General features: G+C 37.0%; 5 protein-coding genes across 11 annotated transcripts; all 5 read left to right on the forward strand.

The window, feature by feature from the left end:
- The first annotated feature begins 333 nt into the window (after nucleotides 1-333).
- LOC141597367 (F-box/LRR-repeat protein At4g14103-like) lies at nucleotides 334-3,604 on the forward strand. Its single transcript, XM_074417801.1, has 4 exons — nucleotides 334-494; nucleotides 1,320-2,274; nucleotides 2,400-2,540; nucleotides 2,674-3,604. The coding sequence occupies exons 2-4, from the start codon at nucleotides 1,339-1,341 to the stop codon at nucleotides 2,977-2,979; spliced, it is 1,383 nt and encodes a 460-aa protein (XP_074273902.1). The 5' UTR covers nucleotides 334-494; nucleotides 1,320-1,338; the 3' UTR covers nucleotides 2,980-3,604.
- A 920-nt stretch (nucleotides 3,605-4,524) lies between these two features.
- Nucleotides 4,525-7,853, forward strand: LOC141597368 (F-box protein At4g22280-like). 3 transcript variants are annotated; one of them, XM_074417805.1, is made up of 5 exons: nucleotides 4,525-4,940; nucleotides 5,627-6,378; nucleotides 6,511-6,593; nucleotides 6,914-7,063; nucleotides 7,152-7,853. In XM_074417805.1, the coding sequence occupies exons 2-5, from the start codon at nucleotides 5,646-5,648 to the stop codon at nucleotides 7,500-7,502; spliced, it is 1,317 nt and encodes a 438-aa protein (XP_074273906.1). In that variant the 5' UTR covers nucleotides 4,525-4,940; nucleotides 5,627-5,645; the 3' UTR covers nucleotides 7,503-7,853. The 3 variants fall into 3 exon arrangements, with proteins under 3 accessions (XP_074273906.1, XP_074273904.1, XP_074273905.1); XM_074417803.1 differs by having other exon boundaries at nucleotides 5,627-6,593; XM_074417804.1 differs by lacking the exon at nucleotides 4,525-4,940 and having other exon boundaries at nucleotides 5,565-6,593.
- Nucleotides 7,854-9,316: 1,463 nt separating this feature from the next.
- LOC141597369 (F-box protein CPR1-like) lies at nucleotides 9,317-12,423 on the forward strand. The gene is made up of 3 exons (XM_074417806.1): nucleotides 9,317-10,582; nucleotides 11,636-11,696; nucleotides 11,811-12,423. Exons 1-2 carry the CDS (start codon nucleotides 9,396-9,398, stop codon nucleotides 11,682-11,684), a joined length of 1,236 nt encoding a protein of 411 aa, XP_074273907.1. The 5' UTR covers nucleotides 9,317-9,395; the 3' UTR covers nucleotides 11,685-11,696; nucleotides 11,811-12,423.
- Nucleotides 12,424-13,466: 1,043 nt separating this feature from the next.
- LOC141597371 (F-box/FBD/LRR-repeat protein At5g56420-like) lies at nucleotides 13,467-16,860 on the forward strand. Of its 3 annotated transcripts, none has more exons than XM_074417811.1 (4): nucleotides 13,467-13,636; nucleotides 14,169-15,136; nucleotides 15,690-15,836; nucleotides 16,256-16,860. In XM_074417811.1, the coding sequence occupies exons 2-4, from the start codon at nucleotides 14,180-14,182 to the stop codon at nucleotides 16,541-16,543; spliced, it is 1,392 nt and encodes a 463-aa protein (XP_074273912.1). In that variant the 5' UTR covers nucleotides 13,467-13,636; nucleotides 14,169-14,179; the 3' UTR covers nucleotides 16,544-16,860. The 3 variants fall into 3 exon arrangements, with proteins under 3 accessions (XP_074273912.1, XP_074273913.1, XP_074273911.1); XM_074417812.1 differs by having other exon boundaries at nucleotides 13,491-13,636; nucleotides 14,142-15,136; XM_074417810.1 differs by having other exon boundaries at nucleotides 13,492-13,636; nucleotides 14,162-15,136.
- Nucleotides 16,861-22,055: 5,195 nt separating this feature from the next.
- On the forward strand, nucleotides 22,056-25,730 carry LOC141597370 (F-box protein At4g22280-like). 3 transcript variants are annotated; one of them, XM_074417808.1, is made up of 4 exons: nucleotides 22,056-22,215; nucleotides 23,452-24,465; nucleotides 25,146-25,295; nucleotides 25,379-25,730. In XM_074417808.1, the coding sequence occupies exons 2-4, from the start codon at nucleotides 23,506-23,508 to the stop codon at nucleotides 25,703-25,705; spliced, it is 1,437 nt and encodes a 478-aa protein (XP_074273909.1). In that variant the 5' UTR covers nucleotides 22,056-22,215; nucleotides 23,452-23,505; the 3' UTR covers nucleotides 25,706-25,730. The 3 variants fall into 3 exon arrangements, with proteins under 3 accessions (XP_074273909.1, XP_074273908.1, XP_074273910.1); XM_074417807.1 differs by having other exon boundaries at nucleotides 22,058-22,215; nucleotides 23,487-24,465; XM_074417809.1 differs by lacking the exon at nucleotides 22,056-22,215 and adding an exon at nucleotides 22,776-22,846 and having other exon boundaries at nucleotides 23,487-24,465.
- The last annotated feature ends 111 nt before the right edge of the window (nucleotides 25,731-25,841 follow it).

The raw sequence follows: 25,841 nt of genomic DNA on the forward strand, positions 1-25,841 counted from the left end.
AATTTAATGCCATAAATTAGTTTCATGGAATGATATAACATTATAGAGTTAATTTTTATAGTAAAGTAAAAATGGTTTAAGACAAAAATAACTTAACTTAAAGTATCTTTTGATGGTAATAAACTTTTATTTTCTACCTCTTACTAAGATTATATTAGTACATTATAACATTAAAGGTACAATTAATTTATATAATTAACTTAATGAGAATGTCTCTTTATAAAACAGAACTCAAAAATACCGTGCTATAGCATGGGGATCTACACTAGTGATATCTTAATTATAGTGGGTCATACTCCCACAAATTGTGAAAATTGTGTACTTTCCTCCCACAAATTCAAGAACCATCACAATACATTTAAAAAAAAGAAAAGAAAAAAAAAATCAAAACATTAAAACCCTTCCAGCACCAAAAATGTGGTCATTTTGACAGAAACATTCTTTGACAAAACCCTTCCACTTTTATTAATTCAAAGCTAACAAAATCTACCAAGGTAATTTCAATTTTATCTCAATTAGTTTGTCTATTAATTCAATTCTGATACTATGTGATTGTGAAATTGATGATCTGGGTTTGTTCATCATTTGATTTTGGATTAATAATTTCCATTGTTTGACACTTTATTTGCTTAATTACTGTTATTGCATGAAATTAATCTTGTGATTTTAGTAAATTTGGTTAGGGTTTACTACTTGAAGCCTTATTAAATTTCGGTGATGGTTTATTTTGTTAATTCATATGGGAAATGCTGAAATTTGTGTATTCTGTTTGAATGTTTGATTTTGAGTTTGGCAAATCCGAGTTGAAAGGGTAAAGAGGTTGAGATTGATCCTTTGTCTCATTTTGTGCCCCATCTCGTGTTTCACTCGCCTTTTCCTTTCGGATATATGAACTAGTGATAAACTATACTCCGCCCGTCCTATTCATTTGTTTACTTTTGATTAAATACCCCTCACAAATAATATAAAAGGTAAACAGATGATTGAGACGGAGGGATTATTGTCTAGGTGGTGTGTCGAGAAGGGAAGGGGGGCGGACAAATGATCAAAGAATGTAAAAGGTAAACAAATGATTGGGCCGGAGGGATTATTGCCTAAGTGGTGTGTCGAGAAGGGAAGGGGGTCAGACACATGATCTCGTCTTAGCGGGAAAGGGGTGCTTGTTGTGAGGAATGAGTATCAAACCCTTCTTTTCATAATTCTGAAATGGATAGGAAAGCGTCAACTACCCTGCTATCTCGTGATTATTTAGAATTCAATGTACATTATTTGCGAGCATGGTTGTGAGTTATGACTTATCAGCCGGTATTGCATTTCAGGAAGAGTAGTGTAAGGACCATGAGACGATCTAAGAAACTTCGTGAATGTCAAGATGGGAATTGTTTGGATAGGATTAGCAGTTTGCCTGATGATGTACTTGGTCACATGCTCTCGTTTCTACCAACAACGCATGCTGTGAGAACTAGTATACTATCAGCAAGATGGCGGCGCCTTTTCACTTTGACAGCTTGTCTTTCTTTTAATGATGAAATACGTTTTGGTTTTAATCAAGAAAAAGAGACAATAGATGCATCTCGAAGGTTTAAGGAGTTTGTTGATAAAGTTTTAGGATTGCACCAGGTCTCGCCCATCAAGAAATTTAGTCTACTCTGTGGAGGCATCTACGATAATTCAGATTTGAAACGATGGATTAGTAATGTGTTACAAAAGGGTGTTCAAGAGCTTCATTACCGGCCTCCTGTTCTGACCGATTATTGTTGTGTGCCTGATGGCTTTTTCGTGTGTGGAACATTAGTGAAATTACATTTGGATAGAATGAGTTTTGGGCAGAACAAAATTGAAATTCCTCTGTCAGCGTGGTTGCCAAAACTGAAGATCCTTCATCTCGATAGAATCTCATTCTCTGATTTTAACTCCATGGAAAGATTGTTTTCTAGCTGTGAATTGCTTGAAGAATTGACTCTCAGAGACTCCTCTTGTCACATAAGCGGTCACTCTTATAAATGCATAGGAATACTCAAAGTGCTAAGAATAGAGCATTGCCGTTTTCGTTCTGGTACATTTGAGATTGATGCTCCTAATCTAGCATATTTAACTTACAGTACAAATATTGGTCTGAAAATTGTTCTGTCGTGGAAAAATTCGTCCTTTTTCAAGGGGGCAGAGCTAAATTTCAGGCGCTGTAATGAAGATTCGATCAAGTATGATCTGGAACTGCTAAAAGCCGTGGCCTGTAAAGCCACGAAGTTGTATTTTGAAACGGACTTAATAAAGGTATATTAGTATATATCTATATGTGCACATATGATTAGTATTTCCAACGTATTTCCTACATGTTTCTGCATTATTCAGTGTTGGTGTGATGAGATAATTGTACTAAACTATTGTTGACTGTACAGCTTTTTCTTAGACTTGATGATGACGAGCAAAGGCCTGAGTTTCATAGCCTGTCAAGTTTAGACCTTGGTGCTTGCTCGTGGAAATATGTGATAAGCTTGCTTGACAAATCTCCTCAACTTAAAACTGTCGACTTTGAATCGGTTAGCAGCAACTAATATTAGCTTTGTTAATGGATAACTAACACAAGCTCTTGCGTGACGCCACGTTACACAGGAGTTTGTATCCAACAGTTATTTTTTCTGTATTTCTCACTTGACGTATTTGTTTTTTCAGGGCTTTCTTTGCTGCTGTAATTCAAAGTGTGACTGTCTGGATCACTGCGACTGTAACTCACTGTCACGTATAGATATACCTCTGGTCCCTTTTTCATGTCATGCCGATGTTATTAAAGTTCATGATTTTTGTGGGCATAGAGGTCCGATGTTACTTATGGGGCATCTTCTTAGAAACGCGAGTGTCCTGAGGAGTTTGATCGTCTATCCAGTCTACGGTCTCCGTCCGGACGAGGAAATGAGAATTTGTAAGGCGTTGTTGAAGCTTCCAAGGGCTTCAACAGATTGTTGTGTAGAAATGATCTAAGTATGCAAGAACTTCTCATTAACTTGAAGGATCTCATAAACTTTTGAATTTGTTCGCTTCGTAATGAAGCATTGTTAATGGAGATAGTTTTGGGAAGGATTAATGCTAGTTTTATGCAAGGGCGGAAGATGGGCAGTTGATTATCGCCTTGCTTTCATCATTAACTTGAAGGATGTCATATGGTTAGTATGAACGTTGATGGAGCTTGGACTAGCGATAAAATGGTACTGTTTGGATGAATTGTTCTTTTCCGTCCCTGGAGGGACTAGCGATAATATGGTTAGTGGTCAGCTGTTTTTGGCTGAGGATCGTCTACAAGCGGAAGCTCTTGGAGTCCGGAATGTTCTCTATTTTGGTAATCAAAGAGAATACTCTTAGCTGCTCTCACGGATTTCACGAGCTAATCTTGCAGCTCACAAATGTGGAGAGGACTCTTCCTTGCATTCCGATCCCCAGATCCTTCAATGTCTTAATTAGCTTAGATTTGGAGCAAGTGTAATCCATAGAGACGGAATTCTAATCTTGTGGTCTCTAAATGCGATCTTGTACACTGACGTCTGACATTACGAGGAAAATCTAATTAGCTGAACTCGTAGTAATTGGTTATTGATGAAACATTTTGTGCGAAGTTGTCTTTGTTTAGTGTTTCCCTTAACGCATAACAGCAACGGAGGAACTCTGGTAGCGGATCACTGGGATTGAAGTGTTTCAGCACGATCCAAACACAAGTACGGTCAAGTTATGATAATCCAGTGCAATTTCCTTAACTTTGCATTGTATCCTAACGTAAATTTGAAGTTCAAGTCCGGAAGCGGTTAATTGGGATAAAAGTTCAGGTTGTAGATTATATTTAGCGTGTTCCCGTTTCTATGAGTCGCACCAAGTCGAGTTAGTTAAATCAACTACTAATGACTTGTGAACTTTGATTGATATAAGGCCTTCTCGACTAGAATACGATATTACGATCCTCTAGAAGACCACTTTTTTAAACAAGTCATTAGATGATGACATGCAATATCAATACGGACAAATACAATTACGGAGTACTCTTATATGAAAATAGATAAAATCTAAATCTTAATAAAGCAATAAATATTAAAATTTTAAAGTTAAATATCTATTTACCTTAAAAAAAATGATTGTGTAAATCGGTTCTACACAACCGTTAATGTAAGCACAAAATGTGTTCTTTATGCCCTAAACAAATAAATTATAATGTTTTTTTTTTTTTAAATTTCTGAAGTAATGTTGATATTAATGTACTTCTTTTCTCTCAATTTTTTTTTGAGAGAAGTATTTTAAGATAAGCAAATGATTTGAAGGGTGGGAGTAGTAGTTCTGATCTGAATAAAAAGTTGCACATAGCAATTTTGCTCCTAAATCGATTTTTGACTAAAATTTTAAATTTGAAACATAGTATGTTTTTTTTACGTTTCATGTATACTATGTAGTCCGTACTACAAATCTTACAATAGGTAAATAAATGATTAAGACACAAAAAATATCTTACAATAGGTAAATAAATGACTGAGACAGTGAGACACTATAAATAAAATTAGTAAGTCTCCCATGTAATAGGTCAAATATCACCCAGATGGGGTTAGATAAGACAAAAATGAGAATTTGTGACGGATATTATCTACCATATCCCCATGTTGATTTTATTGATCATCACAAGTTTGTGACAGATAATTTACATTAAAAATGAGAATTTGTGAAATAAAATAGGTAAAAAAATGAGGTGAACAGAACATATGGATTCTCTTCATTATCTATTAATGGACATGATTTAATTTGAAGAAAAAACTAAAGTGGCCCAACTATTCCCCTTGACTCAAATCATTTATTTACATTCCGTAGTCCGTACAACCATTATATCAAAAACTTGGTTTTACCAATTTCAATCTTCTTTTTTATTTCAAGGTTACAAAATCTTCCAACTTAACTCTGTCGCTACCAAGGTAATTCCAGTTTCATCTCATTTTTTTTTTATTTTCTGCAAATTTATTCTCATATTTTGATTGTTATTGGGTATATTATGTGATTGTTAAATTCATTGGATTGTTTAGCATTTGATTTTGGAATTGTCCTAGACTTTATTTGCTTAATTAATTATCTGGGTTGTGATTTTAGTTCATGAATTATGTGGGCATGCTACTTAAACCCTAAATTAATTTCTGTAATTAGGTATTTTGTTACTCCTAATTCTTATAGTAAATGCTGAAATTCGTTTATCATTAGCCCTTTTGGCAACCAATCGTTGGTTGGCGGTAGCATGGGGCTGCGCTTGGTAGGGAGGTCTGCGGATCGATCCCCACAACTGCGATTGGGAGGGGTTTAAATACCGTAATCCTTGGACACGCCCCGAAATCCGGATTAGTCGGCCCAATGTGGTTCGGATTACCGGATGGTTTAGACCAAAAAAAAAAAATAAAAAAAATTAGCCCTTTTGGCAAGTAAGTTTGGGATCGATTCGAGATCCTTTGTTCGATTTTTGTGTGTTTCAGTAGACGAGATTCGTTCATATAATAATTGCTTCTTGTTGAGAATGAGTATCAAACCCTAATTTCAAAACTCCGGAATAGACAGGGAAAGTGTTAACAAATGAGCCTGGTTATGTGTTCATTGAGCCTTCATTGCATTTCAGGTAGTGTTTCGTAAACACCATGACACCACCAATGAAACACAGTAAACATGTAGAAGGCTCGATAAGTGAGAGTTGTTTGGATAGGATCAGCAGTTTACCTGATGATGTACTTGGTCATGTGCTCTCGTTTTTGCCAACAAAGTTTGCTGTCAGCACAAGTATTCTATCAATGAGATGGCGACACCTTTTCACTTTGACAACTTGTCTTTCTTTTGAAGATGAAATATTTTATGGACCTAGGAAAAAAAATGAGAGAATTAAAGCAGCTCGAAGGTTTAGGGAGTTCATTGATAAAGTTCTGGAATTGCACCAGATTTCGCCTATCAAGAAGTTTAGTCTAGTGTGTAGAGGGCCTAGAGGCACGTATGATAATTCAGATTTGAATCGATGGGTTAGTACTGCGTTAAAAAAGGGTGTTCAAGAACTTCATTACGAGTTTTCTAATATGATCGACTGTATGCCTGATGGCTTTTTCACGTGTGAAACATTAGTGAGATTGAACTTCAAAAGAAAAGATTCTGGGTACAATTGCATTAAAATTCCTCTATCAGCCAGGTTGCCAAAACTGAAGATTCTTCATCTGTATAACATCATCTTCTTTGATTTTAATTCGATGGAGAGATTGTTTTCTAGCTGTGAATTGCTTCAGAAATTGACTCTCGAATATTGCCGTTGTGGCACTGATGGTCATGCTACTCATCGCACTGGATTACTGAAAGTGCTTGCAATAAGACATTGCTCTTTTGAGCCAGGTACACTTGAGATTGACGCCCCTAATTTGGCACACTTACAGTACTGTTTAAATACTGGCGTGAAAATTGTTCCATCGTGGAAAAATTCGTACAATTCGTGCAGTGCATATGATGATTTTGATACTAATGTAGATCCACTCAAGTATGACCATGAGCTTCTAATAGCCGCTGCCTCTAAAGCCATTCAATTACGCTTTAAAATGCATTTTGTAGAGGTATGTATATTTGTATTCCCGTATTTTGTACTTATTACGACATTATCCGGTGCCTCAAAGGTTCTCGCAAGTGATGGGGTAGGAGGGTTAACGATTTGATGTTACCCTTGTGTCAACAACATATAGAGGGGATATCTATGATGATACAGAAATTGCTTCCAGAATTAGATGTAGTGAGCACTGCTTTTCATCACTATTAAAAGAAGTTCAACCACTTTAGTGAGTCTTTAATAGCGAGTCTCTAATTTTATTGGATGTGGATGGAATCATATCTTCATCGTTCATAATATATGAGTACTGTTCTTTTCTTCATTGTACAGCTTTTTTTTCAACTTGATGAAGACGAGCATATGCCCAAGTTTCCTATCATTTCATCGGTACTAGTCCGTATCCGTCCTTATTATGTGCGAGAATATGCGACACGCTTGATTGGCAAATCTCCTCAACTTGAAACTGTCATCTTTGAATCGGTTAGCATCAAATAATAATAGCTTTGTTAGTGTGTATGCAACTGTTTTTTTTCTCCAGTTTTTCTCACTTCCGTAATTTGTATTCCAGTGCTTTCTTGACTGCCGTAATTGTTCAAAATATTACACTTCGGAGGACTGCGACTGCAACTCACGGTTACCGTCAGATATACCTCACGTCCCGTTTTCATGTCAAGTGATTGAAGTACACAAGTTTTGTGGGCATGATTCGGCTTCACGGTCACTTCTGGAGCATCTTCTCACAAATGCGAGTCGCTTGAAGACGTTGACCGTCCATATACTCTCTGGTTGTGATTTGGAGAGGGATCTGGAGATCAGTAAGTACCTGTTGATGCTTCCAAGGGCTTCAATAGACTGCCATGTAGAAATTAAATTTGGTAGCGGGAACACCACCTTAACTTCTATTCCAGCTCAAAGATAGAGTCTGACCTCTATACCGACAAATTTGGAGGGGAAACGGAGGTGACAAATTAATCAGAAGGAATTTAGGAAGAAGTAGCATTCCTCTTATCTTGTTATATAGTTGGACAGCTATGAGTCCATAAAATGACTAGTTTATCGATTCTCTGTTATCTATTATGAACATCGCCATTTAAGGAATTCAACAACACCCATGTAATGTCTGAGCTAGAACTCGGGTTTCTACTTCTACCATGTATGACCCTGATGAAAAATGCGTGACAGTCATTTGTTTCTTATCTTTTAGGATTATTGGCGACCTTTTAACTATTGGAGTATTCATTTTCATAGTTTTAGCGATGATTTTATCGTCCCTATTGGTTCTTTTTTTTTGATTTGTCATACTTTACAAGGACTTGACACAAATACTTTATGGCTACTTTAGAAGGCAGGGGGATGAGAAGGAGATGGAAGGAAGGAGAGGACTTGGGAGGAAGGGAGAAAACCTTTTATTTCGCCCTTACTACCTCAATGCCGATCATTATTGTTTATTTATCTTTGATTAAAGGTTTTTTTTTTGTCAAGGAGTACCTAACATTTAAGATCGTTTGCACAAGGTATCTAACAATTTTTTTTTTCAAGGAGTACCTAATATTTATGTTTGTTTGTTATTTGTTAACTAGAACCAACTGAATTTTTCCGTCAAAAAAGGTCAATATTCCGTCTTGACTACGGAAAATCATAATGTGATCCTTATTATTCTAATTTTCCCTCTTTAATAACTCATGTTTCAAACTAACACAAAATCTCACTTTAGACGGATACTATCCGTCTAAAGTTGTAGACGGGTCAAATATGTGACCAATTGCATAATAAGACAAACAACAAGTGAGATGATGGGAGTTACTCTTTATGCAAAATCGACATATTTGACTCGAAAATGACCTGACCCGACCTGAAAAAAATGAGGAACCTGAAACGACCCGACCCGACTCAAAAACGAGGGTCTAAAATTTGAGGACTCATACCCGGACCCTATGGGTAAGGTTCGGGTATGGGTCTCATAACTTAGACCCGGATCCGAAATATTTTCTTAAGACTCATACCCGGCCCATATACCCATTGGGTCTGAAAAAATGAGACCCATACCCGACCCATTAGGGTCCGACCCTCAGGGTCTGGGTCGGGTCCCCGACCCACTGCCATCCCTAATGGTGCGTCCATAGGTCTCCTTCTCACATGGTCAAACCATCTTAGTCGGTTTTCCATCATCTTGTCCTCTAATGGCGCCACTTTCACCTTTTCCATAATCACCTTATTTCTTAATCGATCTTTCCTTGTATGGCCGCACATCCACCTCAACATACGCATCTCTGCCACACTCATTTTTGAATGTGACAATGTTTCACGGCTCAACACTCGGAGCCGTAAAGTAAGGCAGGCCTAATTGCCGGGACCGAGGGAGTACTATTGACCGGACCGAGGGAGTACTATTTTTGTTGAATTATTTGTAATTGAATTATTTTTTATTTTTGTTGTCAATGATTTAATTGTTGTTTTATTTCGAGTCATCTTTCGGCTCAGCTTTCAAGTTAATTTTGGGTTATCGTTCGGGTCGGGTCGGGTAAGTACATGAATCAGGTTGATTCGGATCACGGGTGGGGTCGGGTTCGATTTTGGGTCAACATTAATCGGGTTACGGGTCATCATCGGGTCAAATCGGGTCGGTTTCGATTCGCAATATTTTCGGATCCTATCGGATCGAATTTGTTCGGGTCGGGTCAGACTTGCCAACTCTAGGCTTAAGCCCAATGAGGCGATTTTACAACACCCCGCAAAAAACCCAATTTGCCATTTTGTTTTCAATCCCACTCTCACACTCTGAACTTCAGTACAAACTACAAACTGTATAACAATGGCGACTCTCCCGACAGATTTAATCGTCGATATTCTCTCAAATTTATCACCAAAAATCCTCTGTCGTTTTAAATGCGTAGCTAAATCCTGGAATTCGCTGATTAACGATCCTAATTTTATCAAATTCCATTATACCAAATCCCTAAATTCAACAAACCCTAATCTCATAATTTGCTCCGACCTTCTCTCAATCGCCGAAATTCCGACGAACAACCACCATGCTCTCTGTTTCTCCGACCTCGATCACCCCGTCAAACAGCTAAGTAACTACCCAACGGTCCAATTTCTCGGTTCTTGCAACGGCATTATTTGCATTTCAGACCATTTCAAGAAAACATATTTTCTGTATAATCCTCATACCAAAACGCATCGTTTGATCCCACCCGTACAGTCTATTATTCCCGATACAATGTACGTGTCAATCAAGACTTACGACGAGAATGCTTACCAACGGGTTGAACATATGATCGGTTTCGGGTTCGGGTTTGATTTGGTTAGCGATGATTACAAGCTGTTGAGGGTAATTGAGTGTTATGAGGAGGGTTTGCGAACTGGTAGAGAAGTTAGGTTATATAGTTTGAAAAACGATTCCTGGAAAATGATTGATGATGATTTGAATCATTACCCTAATGTAGCTGGTGACGGTGTTTATTATAATGGAGTTCTGTATTTCGTCGTTGTTAATGAAAATAATATGCCAATGGTTAAATGTTTTGATCTTAAAACCGAGACTTTCTCGCTTTTAAAGATGTTTGATTATGACTCGGGTTTTAATTGTTTTAAAATCTTCTTGGCGGAATTAAGTGGGTGTTTATGTGTTATGGTGAATTATTTGAAACGTGCGCTTAATACGCGGTTTGGTTACAAAGTTGTTCGAGCTGATTTATGGGTTAGGAAGAATGATTCTTGGTTTAGGTTGTTCATTATATGTGACCCTATGATTCAGAGACTGGTCCTTATTAGGCCGATTGTTTACTCAAAAGACGGTGGAAGGATTTTGCTTGAATTTGATGGTATAAGTTTCTTTTGGTATGAATGGGGTAACAAAAAGTTTGAGAAGGTTGAAGCTACTGGGTTGCCACCCAAGCCTTTTGATAGCTATACTGTTGTAGGCAGCCTTGTTTCCTTGGGGCCTGATGAGAAGAGGCTAAAAGGGAAAAATGTAACGAAGAAGGAAACACACAAGTAATAGTTTTGATTAGTTTGTATGATTGCGGATTGCCTTTCCTTTTATCAGTCATCAAATAATTGCTTGCTTGATCTTTGCATGATGTGTTTTGGTTTGTTGGCATTACGAGTCTTCTCCTGCGATGGTTTTGTGTATGATCTTGTTCATATTGCTTAGATGATTCATTGTGCACTTTCCTTATGCCCATTCCAAATAAGTACAGTATTTTAAATTTTGATGTCATGTGGAAAAACTGAGACATGTCTTTTGAAAATGACGCAATGGCATAATGCTGTAGCCAGGTATATAATGTTGTTAATTATGCTGGTGATTTGTTCAACTGTAGGAGATTGATGCAAGTTCATGAAGTTGTGAGTTGAGGTCTTGGGGACGGGGGACATGCCACTCAGTGAATAGGCAGGGAGAGTTATAGTTCATGAAGTTTTATGTGTGTTTATATCAATGCTCTTTAATACAATGACATGCCAGTCAGTGTTTAGGATTCTTTCTAACATGCGCGATCTTTCAGAAAACAATCAATTCCTTATTATATGTATTTGGCTTCACAGTTCACTAGTCGCTAGTAAACCTCGCTCTGCCTCATGGTTCTGTTCCATAATTAATTACTACTTTGTTACCCTCATTCAACTTTAATCAGTGTCATACTTACTATGCTACTCCCTTTGTCCCGGTCATTTGTTTACCTTTTTCGTTTTTGGGTGTCTCATTCATTTGTTTACCTTTCTATACGTTTTTAATGGGTAATTTGATCATCCAGTTGCATTATTGACCACTTCTCATCCAAATGGCTCCCTCACCTCTTTTTGGTCTTTGTGGCAAAAGTAAAGGTAAACAAATAACTGGGACGGAGGGAGTATTAGAAAGAAACTACTGATGAATGTGGCCCCTATCGCAATTAGAGTTTCTAGTTCATTTACGCTGATGGTAGCAATTTGTTGTTATTTCGCCGCATCCCATGTTTTTGTTACCTTCGTATGACTGCATGTTCCGTGTTGCTTCAAAATTTACATTTTGGTTGTCTAATATGTTTTTACTTGTTTTTGTCGTAGGAAAAGTTCTGATAGTTTTCTCGCAACTGGATTCAAGCTGAGGTTATGATCAATTTAGATGGTAAAAATTATAAAATTTATTCGCAATGATTTGTACGTCATGTGCTTACTTAAGAGGATAATTCCTCAGGAACGTCTTTCTTTTACTGAAACTGTGGAAGTTTCCGGGTTGCAGGTTTGGAAAATTCTCATCTGGACGAAGGTATTGATTTTGTGCCCGGTTGCTTTTTCTGTGTTTGGGAGTTCACTGGTAAACTTTGGGCTGGTTGTGTTCTTGGCACTGATAGCAAGGCTCAAATTAATTGTAGTATTAAGACATAGATTAGTAGTCGGCTACACTACCTTAGTGAACTGGAGGATGATAAAATGAGTATTTTTGCTTCGTATACATATGTTATCCTGGTTTTGCTCGATTGTTTAGAGGAGAGAGTTTTGGGAATGGTGGAATTCCAGGAAGAATTAATGGATAGTAGTCATATGGTTAGTATGAAGGTTGATGGAGCGTTTGAATGGATTGTTCTTTTTCGTGGAGGGATTGAATGTCCGTATCTTGGTCAACTGTTCGTGGCTGACTACAGGCGGAAGCTATTGGAGTAAGAAATGTGGAGGAGAGTGTCATCATGGCATTGAAGGAATCTTGAGTGATATTCACTGTTTTTGTTCCCACATTTTGTATGTTAGTTTAGTTTTATTTCCGGTCCTGAAATAGGAGGGCTCATAGTTTAGCAGTTTAGCTGAAAGGACTAAATTTACTTGATTTTGATCACTGTATATAGTACGGAGTAGCTATATACTCCGTAGTACGGAGTAGCTATTGTTTGATGACCGATTACTTGACATTGAATTGAGAATCGTTTCTGAGTTATGGAAATGGTGGTTAAAATACTAACGGATGTATCCATTTTACGAATTAAGTAGTATTCCAATTGTGCATGTAAGATAAATCCGTTGCTTTTCCCTATGCATTCTGCTTTTGTCTTATTTATATTACATGATTCGTCTTAAGCTTAAGAGAGTTATGTCCGTCCAAAATGAGAATTTGTGAATACTAAAATCTTTTATAAATGAGCACCAATTCTTAAATGAGAATGACTTACGGAGTATATCATTAAATAATTTTCTTTTTCAAATGAAAATGACATTTTTTTATACAGTTAGTTATATAGAATGTCTTACACAAGCATGTTATAACACGAAATAGTTGTTGAACATAATTTTTTGTTAGCCAGTAATTCCTTGAACTTAAAACAGATTTTGGTTATTTTGGTTCTTGTTGGATGAACTGCATTGCGGATATTCGTCCCAAAAAAGAAACGGTAGGTACAACTAGGTACAGCTAGTTCGTGAAGAGCCTATCATCACACTGTAAAATTGGATCAAGAGCCTATCATCACACTGTAAAATTGGATAGGTTTGATCTATGGTCATTGTGCTTCCTAAAAGGTCAAAAAGGATCTACTATATTCATCGAGTTGTTCCAAAGAATCAAAACGGCCTGTTATTAGATGGGATAGATAAGATAGAAGCAAAGTATTTGTTTCCAGCAAAATCCTTGTTCCTCTGACCTAAAGGTAGAGCCGGAGAAAAGTCACCCGACTTGATGAACCCGATCCAAACTGCTTCAAACCCGACCCATTAGAACCGGAGACTTGGGTGAAATGGAACCAACACCACTCGAATTGAAGTTGAACTGATATCTGACAACATTCTTATTTGTCTTAACACGAACTCGACTTAACCGACGCGTGACCAAATGTTGACGTAATCAGGTGGATTACCCAATAACAATTAACAAATAATTGACTCAATATAACCCGACCGTATATAACCCAACCCGTTTAACCTCACCTATAATCAACCCGAGTGACTCGACTGTAACATTTTTACTTAATAAAATGTTTGATCGGTTTTAAAGTTCAAATGAATTTACATTGGTAAGAGAATCGCACTTCACTCAAACAAGCACACACCTACGAATTCAACCAGAGCACTAAAAAGCAGGTATGTATATACATTGATCTCTCGTAATTCCTCTTTTTCCTTGTATTAATTCATGAAATCTTGCTAATTTTCCTTTAACTTGCGTTAATTTATGTGTCTATTTTATTTAGGGTTTTTAATTCATGAATTTCCATAATTTGTAAGTTTATTTATTGATTTGGTAATTTGGTATCTATGATTTCTCACATTCTCCATCTAGCACTGAAAACGGAAGACTAATTGATATGATAATTTCAACAGTACCCACCATTTTTCGGATTTAATTGAAAATAAAGGGCATTAGTAATTGATTTTAATTTAATCCTATTATTACAATTAGTTTCACTGTAGACGGATATATCCGTCTAAAGTGAAAGATGGGTCAAATGCTTAAAGTGGGGACATTTTTGGGCCTCACCATGCAACTTATTGCTTGTCTTATGCTTAAGTGGACGGATATTTGGCCTGTCTATAATGAGAATTTGTGTTAAAAGAGAAGCATAAAGGTTGAGTTTTTGGGTAACAGTTGATGATTCAGACTTTTAGATATCAGGTGATGAGGTGATGAGTCGTTCTACAAAGCGTGGTAGAGTTTCGGAAATCAGAGATGAAGACAGTTTGGACAGGATTAGTAGCTTACCTGATGAGTTAATTGGTCACATTCTTTCGTTCCTCCCAACAGTGAGTGCACTGCAGACTAGTTTGTTGTCAACTAGATGGCGGTATCTTTTCACATTAACAACTAGCCTTTCTTTTGATGATCGAGAATATTATGAGCTAAGTTCACATGGAAATAAAACTCGCAATATGGGTTTTGTGAGGAAAACTCGCAATATGGGTTTTGTGAGGTTTGTTTCTGGAGTACTTGCGTTGCATAGAGTAACATCAATTCAGAAGTTCAGTCTGAAACTAACACACACCCACAAATATGCTAGTTCACATCTCCATTTGTGGATTAATGCTGCAATACTTAAGGGGGTTCGGCATCTAGATTTGTACAGTTTTTGCCAACAAATCTCTTTGCCCAACTGTATCCTCTGTTCTCAAACTTTGGTGAGACTAGAAATTAACTCGGTCATGCACCAAGTGGACTTGAAAGTCCCTAGGTTAGTATGCTTGCCAAACCTCAAGGTCCTTAAACTCTGCAAAGTAAAATACTTGGATGCGGAGTCCATTAGAAGGTTTTGTGTTGGTTGTTCGCTGCTGAAAGAGTTGGTTCTTATCAAGTGTGGATTGTCTACGGATCACGTTCGTGTTTCTGCTTTAGCACTTGAAAAACTGACGGTATATTTGTGTCGAGGTCATGTTGAGATTGATGCCCCAAATTTGGCAAGTTTATCATACTTGTACACATGTTCTGATGTTATGACCTTGTTGTTGAAGAAATCATGCTCTCTTACTAGGGTTGAAGTGGGTTTTCATTCCTCTGAATTTTATGACCCTTTAGGTCAATATGTCCTTGATCTTATCACAGGCGCCCAACATGTCAAAGAGTTAATTCTGACAATTAACGCTCTTAAGGTTTGTCCTACTCCCTCCTACCCCTTGAAATCTTTTTGGTTGTTGCACTTGCTACTTCCAACAACATCAGAACCTAATCCCAAAATTATTTGGGGTCGGCTGACATTAATCATCATTTGGCACCGTCCATGAGTGAACGCACACCTCAATGCGAAAAAAAGAAAAGAAAAAGTGAAAAATAAAAGGGGAGTGGTAAACTTCTTGGTTTTAAAACCGAAGACCGGATTTCTTTTAATTTCAATGGACCCAAAGAGTCATTATTCTTTGGAAAACAACAAAATGGCTCACTTAAATGGTTGCGCTTCTTTTAACAATTTCCATCTTAGATGATTCGGAAACAATCTCTTTCTGTTGCAAACATAAGGGTAAGGTTGCATACATCCGACCCCCTCTTACCTCACAATTCATAGGAACCCTTGAGTCACTGGGTTAATGTTGTTGTTGCGAGTAAAATTGAGATACTTACATATTCCTAATTTAGGTATATTATTCTTCGGTTTGTGTCACATGTAAGACTATCTCATTATAGTATTTGTGCTTCTCTTTTGTGAAGCTTCTTACCAGGCTTGATGATACCCAGATACCTAGATACTCTAAGCTGGAAAGCCTGCATCTTGATTATTGTTCATGTGATACATGGAAGTATGTGACATTTTGGCTAGCAAACTCACCTCAACTAGAGACCATTGTCTTTAATGAGGTAAGGAAATTACTAAAGAATTTAATTGGACTTCGAATCTTTGAATACTGCTACGAAGTATCCCTCGAAATTTTTTGTTTACGTTTTCCTATTTAGGAAAGCTATTTAGTGTTATAAACACCATCCTAAATTTTTCTGAGTTGCATCCATGTGCCCGATGGTATGATTCAAAGAACTCTATTAGTACTCTTTATTATTCTACCGACCGTCTATTAATACTCTTATGTTGCTTACACTGGCTTGTATAAACCGGTCTATAAGCAAACATATTGTAGGTCTTCTCGACTCCTCTATTATTTTATTACTCTCTGTTATCCTTCTGACACCGTCTACCAAAACTCATACCCTCTTACACTTGCATATTCAATCAATAAGCAAACACGTTGTCTATCCTCACGAATTATGAACTTGATTGTCAGGGCCTTCTTAATGCCGCTGCATGTGGTACAGAGCAGGAGCATGAGTGGCGTCCGAGTATGAAACTTGCTCCATTTTCATCTAATGTCAAAACTATTGAAGTACATCAATTTGAGGGTGGGAAAATGGAGCTGCTACTTTTAAACTATCTGCTTCAGAATGCCGGGGTATTGAAGAAATTGATTTTATGTAAATCTGGCTCTATGACGATGGAGGAGGAATTACAGGTGAGCAGGGAATTGCTGATGTTGCCCAAGACTTCGAAACACTGTACTATAGAATTGAAATAGCCACGTTTCTTAACCGTGTTGTGTTAGATGAACGTCTTTCTAGTCCTTCAAAAATAATCGAATTATCAAAATTGGGTTGAATTGAAATTATTTAAAAGCAAATGGGTTCCAATGAAATTAAAAGTCTTTTAAAATCTTAAAATTAAGAAAGAAAAAAGAGCATTTGCGATAAATGGTATCGTTTGAGCCCATAATGATATCTCATACAGAGTATGTGTTTTTGAGCATTGAAAAACGTTTGTGCTTAATAGTTGTAGCCTTGTAGCTTGTACGATGACTTATTTAATTATGCTGAATCTTTTGTGCACTCCACTCTTTCTTTTTCTTGTTTGTCCTTGGGGAAGAGTGTGAATTTGAATTGTGCTTAACATATCAAACACACGTCCCCTTCCACGCTTTCAAATTCCAAATATTCTTCATTTCTTCTTTTTCTTCTTTGGCGATTAGTGTTAACCATTGAAGAAAAGTGGTGGAGAAGGAATCCATTCTCTATTCGTCCTTCTACCATGAATGATCCGGGGAGTATAATTTATGTGAATATTGGACCTTGTCTTTAGGTACCTGGAATATTAAATATAGGTAAATGGTGGTGTTCCGATCCTGTAAACTGGGATTGACTGTTCTTCTGATGTTATTCTACTCATGGGATATACAGAAGGTCTTCTCCTTCCATTACCGCGTTTTGTGCGCCTGAGCATGTGTTTGGTGTTCTGTACAAAAGTATCATTTGGAAGGTATAATGCAAAAATCGGCTATATGGAAGCTCTCAAGTCACACCATATAGAAAATTTAAGAACCGACAACAAGAGGAGAATTCCTCCGGAATGTCTTTTGTTTATTGGGAAAAAAATTGTGGGAGTATCCAGGTCCCCAGGTTTGGAAAATTCTCATCTTTAGATAGCTAGAGTATTAAAATCTTGAAAACTGGGATCGACCGTTCTTCTGATGCTGTTCTTTTCATGGGATACGGAAGGTCTCTTCTCTTGCCATTACAACAAGAGAATTCCTCAGGAATGTCTTATCTGAAGAGAGGTATGGATCTGTGCCCGATTGCTTTTTCAGCGTAAATTTTGGGTTGGTTGTGTTCTTGGCATTAATAGCAAGGCTGGATTTTATTGTAGTATTGAAACATACTCCGTAGATCACACTAATTGGATACACTACCTCAGTGAACTGGAGGATGATAACATGTGTACTCTTTGCTTCTTACATATGTTATCTTGGATTTCCTTGTTTCAAAATGAAGCATTGTTTAGACGAGATGGTTTTGGGACTGGTGAAGTTGCAGGAAGAATTAATGCTAGTTTCTACGCTGGTAGTTTCTATATGCTGTTTGTGGTGTATCTGAGGGCAGGAGACGAGCAGTTGATTATCACCCTACTTTCCTCATTAACTTGGAAGATAGTTGTCATCTGGGAGGTATAATGCAAAAAGCGGCTATTTGGAAGCTTTCAACTCTCATAATGTCACATCTTATAGAAAATTAATGCGCCAAGAACAAGCAGAGATAATTAATTCCTCAGGAATGTCCTTCGTTTATTGGGGGGAAAAAACTGTGGATGTTTCCGGCCCCCAGTTTTGAAAAATTCTCATCCCGAGAGAGGTATTGATCTTGTTCCTGATTGCTTTTTTTTGTGTTTGCGAGTTCACCGGTAGACTTTGAGCTTGGTTGTGTTCTTGGCATTAATAGAGAGCTGGAATTAATTGTAGTATTAAAACATACATCACTAATCGGATACACTACCCTAGTTTTGGTGATGTAGCTGAGGGCAGGAGATGGGCCTTTGATTATCGCCCTACCTTCCTCATTAACTTGAAGGATAGTTGTTGCATGGTTACTATGAAGGTTGACGGACCATGAACTAGCGATAGAAATGTAGCATTGGGTTGGGTTGTTCACTTGTTAGTTTTCCCTGGCGGGATGGAATGTGCGTATCTTGTTCAACCACTTTTGGCTAAGGACCCTCTATAAGCGGAAGCTATTGGAGTCGAGAGTGTTCACTTTTGCGGAACCAACTATAAGAATTCATTGCATTGAATAAGTCTTAATATTTCACTGTTTTTCCCACGGGTTCTTTACATTTTTTTTAACGTTTACAACAAAGGAAATTTAATTATCTACTAATTAAGGTTTGTGGTCACAAGTCACATGGGCCACGTTCCTTTATGGCCCAACAGACATGGCTAAAATGAAATAGGTATACAAAATTACAAATGACCGAGAGTCGGAGACGGAGGAAGTATTATTTACTTCGGAAATCTAAGTGGTTGGTTTGTTGAGTGCAAGTGCAACACAACTTCTTCCTTTGGTATGACTACGCTATCTTTTCCTTGCTTTGGGGAGATTGTTCACTTTGTTCATCTGTAGTATTTCTGATTTTCGAGCCTACTATGAGAAATTGTTTGTGGTGTTAACTGATTCGTATTTATATATTTATATTGTCAATGTCGATAACGACTAGTCGACCAAGATGATCGGCTATCTAAATCGACTCGTCTAAATGTAGCTGCTCATGCATTGAAATTACAATTTTATAATGAGGCTAGGGTTAGTTGCTCGTTGGGGTTGATATTTGAGCCCTATATTATCGATAATAAGGCGAGATTTCGTATGATGGACTTCTCTTTTCCCTTTGTTTTCCTTTCAAAACCGTATTAATTAATTATATGAATTCATCACAAAATTCCCTTACCCTTCCTTGCTCCAAATCTTACGTTAAGGTACGTCTCTGTTTTATCTTAGGGTTTTGTATTTTCAGTTTTGGTGATTTTTTAAGCGATTTTTTAATTTATACCCCTCAGCTCTCTCGTTTTCTGCCAAAATAAACCTCTGACTATTAATTTGGCATCATTTTTTTTATATTTTTTTTATTTTTTACCTAATTGACTACTAGGTTAATTTATCAACGGATGTGGGTAGTTTTGTGATGAGGTGCTTAATCGCGTCAATGATTAGCAATTGGCCTAAGGGCTTCCTGTGTAAGTTTAACGAGGTTGTTTCCAAATGACCCTTAATGAAAATTGCATTGAATGGCTTATATCTTACACTAAAGCAAATTAGTGAGTCATTTAAATCCGATCGAAACAATCGAATTAGTAATGTGTATTTTTCTGTACTATTGTCAGATGGAAATTCTAGACAAATACATTTAAATCCTAATCGTATAAAAAAAAGACTGTTTATGATTCACATTCTTATCGTTATTGGATGTGTTATCAGGTTATGAGTAGCTTTACGAAGTACGAAGTATGTTGAAGTAACGGAGATGAGAGACGAGAGGGGTTTGGACAGGATCAGTAGCTTGCCCGATGAGTTACTTTGTTACTTTGTTACATTGTTTCGTTCCTCCCAATGTTGGGTGCAGTTCAGACTGGTATGTTGTCAACTAGATGGCGGTATATTTTCACATTAACAACAAATCTTTCTTTTGACGATCAAGAATATTTTAATTTTCATGGAAAGACGAGCTCAGACGAAAATAAAATTCCCAATACGGGTTTTGAGAGGTTTGTTTATAAAGTCCTGGCATTATATAGTAGACCATCAATTCAGAAGTTTAGTCTAAAACTTCGCACTTGTAAATATGCTTGTTCGGATATCTTTGAGTGGATAAGCGCTGCAATACTGAAGGGAGTTCAACATCTAGATTTAGACGGAAATTCTTACCCAGATCTCTATTTGCCAATGTGCGTCTTCAATTCTAAAACTTTGGTAACACTAGACATTTCTTCTAGCGGAACCCAAATTTACTTGAAATCCCCTAACGCAGTCTGCTTTCCAAGCCTCCGGGTCCTTAAACTCAAGAACATAAGATTCTTGGATCATGTTCGTGTTTCTGCCTTCGCACTTGAAAAATTGATGGTATACTTGTTTCAAGGTCATGTTGAGATTGATGCCCCTAATTTGACAACGTTGTTATATTTCGCCATAAAGTCTAGCGATATGATCTTGTCGTTGAAGAAACCGTGCTCTCTTTTCACAATAGAATTGACTGTTGTTGATTCTTCTGATCCTCCACCACAAGCTGTCGTTAGTCTTATTACAGGTGCCCAAAGCACCAGAGAGTTGATTTTGCGGGTTCACTTCTTAAAGGTTTGTTGTTGTTGTTGTTGTTGTTGTACATACGTGTTTCTGTTGTTGTTGTTGTTGTTATTGTTGTTGTTGTTGTTGTTGTTGTTGTTGTTGTTGTTGTTGTTGTTTCTCATTAACTTATATGGTATTTCAGTTTGGCTTATGAATAATTCCGTCTCATTATAGTCTTTGTGCTTCTATTTTGTGAAGTTTTTTTACCAGGGTTGACGATAGCCAGATACCTACGTACTCTAAGCTGGAAAGGCTATGCCTTGATTATATTTGTGACGATACATGGAAGTATGTGACATTCTGGCTAGCGAATTCACCTCGACTTGAGACCATCGTCTTTAATAAGGTAAACGCACTTGCTTGCGTAGACTGATTCAAAAGCAAACATATTATTGGATGTGATTACGAATTGTGAATGAACTTGATTGTCCTTTTTGTCAGGGCCTTTTCAACGGAACCTTAAAATGTAGCATAATAACGCACGAGTGGGATCCGAGTATGGAACTCGCTCCATTTTCATCTAATGTCAAAACTATTGAAGTTCGTATATTTGAGGGTAGGAAAATGGAGCTACTACTTTTAAAGTATCTACTTAAGAATGCAGGGGTATTGGCGAGATTGATTCTATACAAAGATAGGTCTATGAAGATTGAGACAGAATCCCGAGTGTTGAAGGAATTGCTGATGTTACCTAAGGCTTCAACAAACTGTACTATAGAATTGAAATAGTTACATCAATTGTTTAACTCGCAACCATTGTTTACCTGCACAGCCAAAGTACCCTTCATCGCCTTACGAACCCTGTGCTTTATCTCAAGAGTAATTTCTATTGATTAATTTTCAAAAACTCGTTTTATTCTTTATGTATGTCATTCTCATATTGTCGTTGCAGCAAAGAACCCGTCTTTCTTTTTATACAGCCTTGCCATATCCCCCGAGTAGCGACATGGATCCATATATGATAGCATAAATGCATAATGCAACTATGCCAGCCTTAATAACCTGTCATTGCAGCAAAGAACGCGTCTTCACTATCGTAATTTTTTTTTATTATTATAACTCGAATTGTTGAATTTCGTAAACCATAAAATGAACACACGATTACCGTCTCGGCTCAGGGGACCTGTAAATGAGTCACATTTTCTCTGTTCTAAGCCTAAGACGAAAAAACCCAGCTTTAAGGGAGACTTACCGTTCTTTAATTTCTTCAACTTTCTGTACTCTCACATTCAAGTGGTTCATCTTTCTATATTTTTTGGTCTAATAAAACGCACTTAGTCGCATTACAATATTTGAAACTGGGACTTATTGACTTATTGTCATCTTTCTATATTATAAATGAAAGTCAACGACAGCAATGAATGTTATGCATGTGAATGCATGTTACGCATGTGATGAAACGAGTACAGAGTAATAAATTATTGGACCTTAAATGTGCCCAATTGGTAATGGAGCATCATGGTATCCTGACTATTCTCCATATAATGCAATCAGTGTGTTGGTCAAACATGAGCAAATATCTTAAGAATGAAGGAGGAAGAGGGATCTCAATCTGAACATTCAAGCTATAACTTCTCTACATATGCAGGTAATAATACATATTTTACGCCCTTCATTCCGATCATTTGTTTTCTTGTTTGTTCTTTATGATGGTATTTTAATCAAAGATAAACAAATTATTAGGACGAAGAGATCGAACCAACATTTTTCATTTTGTTTATGTCTCTGTTTTTATTGTTGAATATTATTCAAACCTCTGGAAGTTTAATTGATCCATTTGGGTTGCTTAGCAATAGATTGTGATGAATTAGTTACTGTTTGTGGGTATTTTGTAAATTGATACTCCCTCCATACCACACCAATGGTAATATTGACTTTTTCACACTTGTTGAGACACGTTTTGCAACGTGAATATCTTTAGTTACACATTATTAAAAATTATAAAAAATTGATTCTTATAGCATTCATGACGATAAATCAAACAAGATCTCACATGACTATATTTTGTCTTATAGATTAAGAATAATATCAAAGATTCCCTACGACCATGAATAGTGTCAAGATTCTCAATGTTACCATTGGTATGGTATGGAGGGAGTATTAGAGTTTGGTAAAAGTCTTTTTTTTTTTTTTTTTTTTTTGGTGACGAGGCGCTACCTTTGGTGCACACTGGGTAAACCCTCGGGTGTACGTGATAGCCTGCAAACCACGTATACCAGGTAAGCCACCCGAGAGTGACAGGCTCGACGTCTATTAGGCATGGACTTAGGCCAAAATGCTCCACAAGATTTTGCTCTTGGGGAGGCTTGAACCTGGGTCTCCTGAAAATTTCAGTATTTCAGCCAAGTTTTAACCACTAGACTCTACCCTTGCGAGCAACAAAAATCTAAAGTTGGTGGAAGGCAATGTTAAGATCCTCTTATGGATCTTATTCATTTTGTGCATCATTTCTCAAATAAATAACTAAGTGATAAATTATACTCCCTCCGTCCCGGTCAATTGTTCATCTATTTCATTTTTGGGTATTTGAGTTAATTATCTACCTTTCTATTTTACGAATGTCTTTGATGAATAATTTGATCATCCACGCTCAATTTGGTCCACTTGACATTTAATAATTGGTTCACTCCTCCTTGCTTGGTTTTTTATGCCAAAACCAAAGATAAACAAATGTCTGAGACGGAGGAAGTATCTCGTAAAGGAAAAGGGTGTGACACATGATATCGACTTTAGTGGAAGGGGGTTTTCTTGTAGAAAATGAGTAATAAACCCTTCATCTAGCGGTATTCTGTTATCTCTCAATTCAATCTGCATTACATTTCAGGTAGAATCCTCAATTCAATCTGCATTACATTTCAGGTAGAATCCTGTAGTAACCATGATGCCAACGACGAAACTTGGTAAATATGTAGAAGATCCAATAAGTGGGAATTGTTGGGATAGGATCAGCAGTTTACCTGATGAACTTCTTGGTCACATACTTTCTTTTCTGCCAACAAGGGGTGCTGTGAGCACAAGCATTCTATCAACCAGATGGCGATACCTTTTTACATTTACGACTTGTCTTTCTTTTGATGACGCACCATGTTTTAGTTATATGGAACAAAATGAGAGAATAGAAGCAACTCGAAGGTTTAGGGATTTTGTTGATAAAACTTTGGAGTTGCACAAAATCTTGCCCATTAAGAAATTTAGCTTGCTTTGTCGAGACAGCCACGATAATTCAGATTTGAATCGATGGCTTAGTATTGCGCTACAAAAGGGTGTTCAAGAACTTCACTACGAGCTTCCTGACATCATTCATTGTGTGCCTGATGGCTTCTTCTCGTGTGAGACTCTGTTGAAATTGAAAATGGCAGGTTATGGATATAACATGTTTAAAATTCCTCTATCGGTCTGGTTGCCAAAACTGAAGATCCTTCACCTGGATCGCATCATGTTCAATGATTTTGATTCAATGGAAAGATTGTTTTCGAGTAGTGAATTGCTTGAAGAATTGACTCTCAAAGCTTGTGACTGTGATAATGACGGTCATGCTATTTATCGTAGTGAAATTCTCAGAGTTCTTACAATAGAACATTGCTCTTATTCGTTGGGTACATTTGAGATTGATGCCCCTAATCTGTCATATTTATCTTATAGTTCAAATATTGGTGTGAAAATTGTTCCGTCGTGGAAGTCTTCGGGCTCTTTTATCAAGGCAAGGCTAATTTTCAAGTGTAGTGCATATGATGACGAGTCTGATGGCGATGAAGATTCAATCGAGTATGAACGTGAGCTTCTAAAAGCCGCTGCCAATAAAGCCACAGAATTACGTTTGGAAAAGGACTCGGTACAGGTATATAATATGTGTAGGGATATTCTCTCGTGTACTCCTGAACTTTTTCGTTTTCACAAAAAAACTTTGACCGACAATAATTCTTTGTTACGAGTTCAGAAAATGGTAATTATTTTTCAAACCAATTATCTCGTCAAGGCCTTGAATTTGAAAAAAAAAAATCACCGCCCTTTGAACTCGTAGCCGGTAGTTATGGTTGGTCAAAGTTTTTTTAACGAATAAACTTTGACCGACAATAATTCCCGACTACGAGTTGAGATGTCGGTGAATTCTTTTTCAAACTGAGGACCTCTTAAAGACGGTCAGTTTGTAAAAAAATTTATCGTATTCTGAACTCGTAGCCAAGAGTTATTGCCGGTCAAAGTTTTTTTTGCAAGAAAAGAGAGTACATTATAGAAAAAGAAAAAGTTAAGGATATCCGAGAAAATATCGCTAATATGTATTATTCTCATATTACTTGGTAGATGTATGTATAAAGGGTCTGTTGATAAACCATACTGAAATTGCATCCAGAATAATATAAAATGATTTCTACGTCATAGTTAAGAAAGAAGTTAATCAATTTACTTTATTCCATCATTATCTGAAACCAAGATTTATTGAGTCTTCGACTTCATTGGAAAAATATTTTTAACATTTTTTCAATCGTTCATATTACTAATATATTGTTCATTGTATAGGTTCTTCTTACGCTTGAAGACGATGAGCAAATGCCTGATTTCAATAACCTGACAAGATTAGAACTTGATAATTTTCCTTATACGTCGTGGGAATATGTGACAAGTTTACTTGACAAATCTCCTCAACTTGAAACCATCATCTTTGAAACGGTTAGCATCATCCGTACCTACTACACCTGACAAGATTAGAACTTGATAACAATTTTTCTCACTTTATGAATATTATTTTTCAGGGCTTTCGTTGTTGCTCTTGCTCAAATCACTACTGTGAGGATGATAATGACTGCTACTGTGACTCACTATCACCTTCCGATATACCTCTGGATCCTTTTTCATGTCAGGCCCAACTGATTGAAGTGCATGAGTTTTGTACGCACAAGGGTTCATTGTCACTTACAGGGCATCTTCTTAGAAACGCGAGTGTCCTGAAGAACCTGATCCTCTATGGACATGATGATGCTGATTTCGATTTGAATATCAGTGAGGAACTGTTGATAATGCTTCCAAGGGCTTCAAAAGACTGCTGTCTTGAAATCAAACCAGCACCCTCGCTATATTAATTAATTCCACATTTCTTGCTACTCCGTATTTGTTTTTTTTTTTTTTTTTCGGAAAATGCACGCGGTGCCCTTGAACTTTGATGTTTTGCTCGAAATACCCAATTTTTTTAACCGGAAAAGTTTAAGAGGCTATAAC

The sequence above is a fragment of the Silene latifolia genome, chromosome 8 (genome assembly GCF_048544455.1).
Source record: "Silene latifolia isolate original U9 population chromosome 8, ASM4854445v1, whole genome shotgun sequence".
Taxonomy (NCBI): domain Eukaryota; kingdom Viridiplantae; phylum Streptophyta; class Magnoliopsida; order Caryophyllales; family Caryophyllaceae; genus Silene; species Silene latifolia.

What these genes read in the sequence shown, in the direction of transcription:
- LOC141597371 (XM_074417811.1), top strand. Translation starts at nt 14,180, where the DNA reads ATGAGTCGTTCTACAAAGCGTGGTAGAGTTTCGGAAATCAGAGATGAA. An exon ending in TGACAATTAACGCTCTTAAG is followed by an intron (nt 15,137 to 15,689) that starts GTTTGTCCTACT and finishes TCTTTTGTGAAG; the next exon opens with CTTCTTACCAGGCTTGATGA. An exon ending in AGACCATTGTCTTTAATGAG is followed by an intron (nt 15,837 to 16,255) that starts GTAAGGAAATTA and finishes CTTGATTGTCAG; the next exon opens with GGCCTTCTTAATGCCGCTGC.
- LOC141597368 (XM_074417803.1), top strand. Translation starts at nt 5,646, where the DNA reads ATGACACCACCAATGAAACACAGTAAACATGTAGAAGGCTCGATAAGT. An exon ending in TTAAAATGCATTTTGTAGAG is followed by an intron (nt 6,594 to 6,913) that starts GTATGTATATTT and finishes TTCATTGTACAG; the next exon opens with CTTTTTTTTCAACTTGATGA. An exon ending in AAACTGTCATCTTTGAATCG is followed by an intron (nt 7,064 to 7,151) that starts GTTAGCATCAAA and finishes TTTGTATTCCAG; the next exon opens with TGCTTTCTTGACTGCCGTAA.
- LOC141597367 (XM_074417801.1), top strand. Translation starts at nt 1,339, where the DNA reads ATGAGACGATCTAAGAAACTTCGTGAATGTCAAGATGGGAATTGTTTG. An exon ending in TTGAAACGGACTTAATAAAG is followed by an intron (nt 2,275 to 2,399) that starts GTATATTAGTAT and finishes TTGACTGTACAG; the next exon opens with CTTTTTCTTAGACTTGATGA. An exon ending in AAACTGTCGACTTTGAATCG is followed by an intron (nt 2,541 to 2,673) that starts GTTAGCAGCAAC and finishes TTGTTTTTTCAG; the next exon opens with GGCTTTCTTTGCTGCTGTAA.
- LOC141597369 (XM_074417806.1), top strand. Translation starts at nt 9,396, where the DNA reads ATGGCGACTCTCCCGACAGATTTAATCGTCGATATTCTCTCAAATTTA. An exon ending in ACGAAGAAGGAAACACACAA is followed by an intron (nt 10,583 to 11,635) that starts GTAATAGTTTTG and finishes TTTTTGTCGTAG; the next exon opens with GAAAAGTTCTGATAGTTTTC.
- LOC141597370 (XM_074417808.1), top strand. Translation starts at nt 23,506, where the DNA reads ATGATGCCAACGACGAAACTTGGTAAATATGTAGAAGATCCAATAAGT. An exon ending in TGGAAAAGGACTCGGTACAG is followed by an intron (nt 24,466 to 25,145) that starts GTATATAATATG and finishes TTCATTGTATAG; the next exon opens with GTTCTTCTTACGCTTGAAGA. An exon ending in AAACCATCATCTTTGAAACG is followed by an intron (nt 25,296 to 25,378) that starts GTTAGCATCATC and finishes ATTATTTTTCAG; the next exon opens with GGCTTTCGTTGTTGCTCTTG.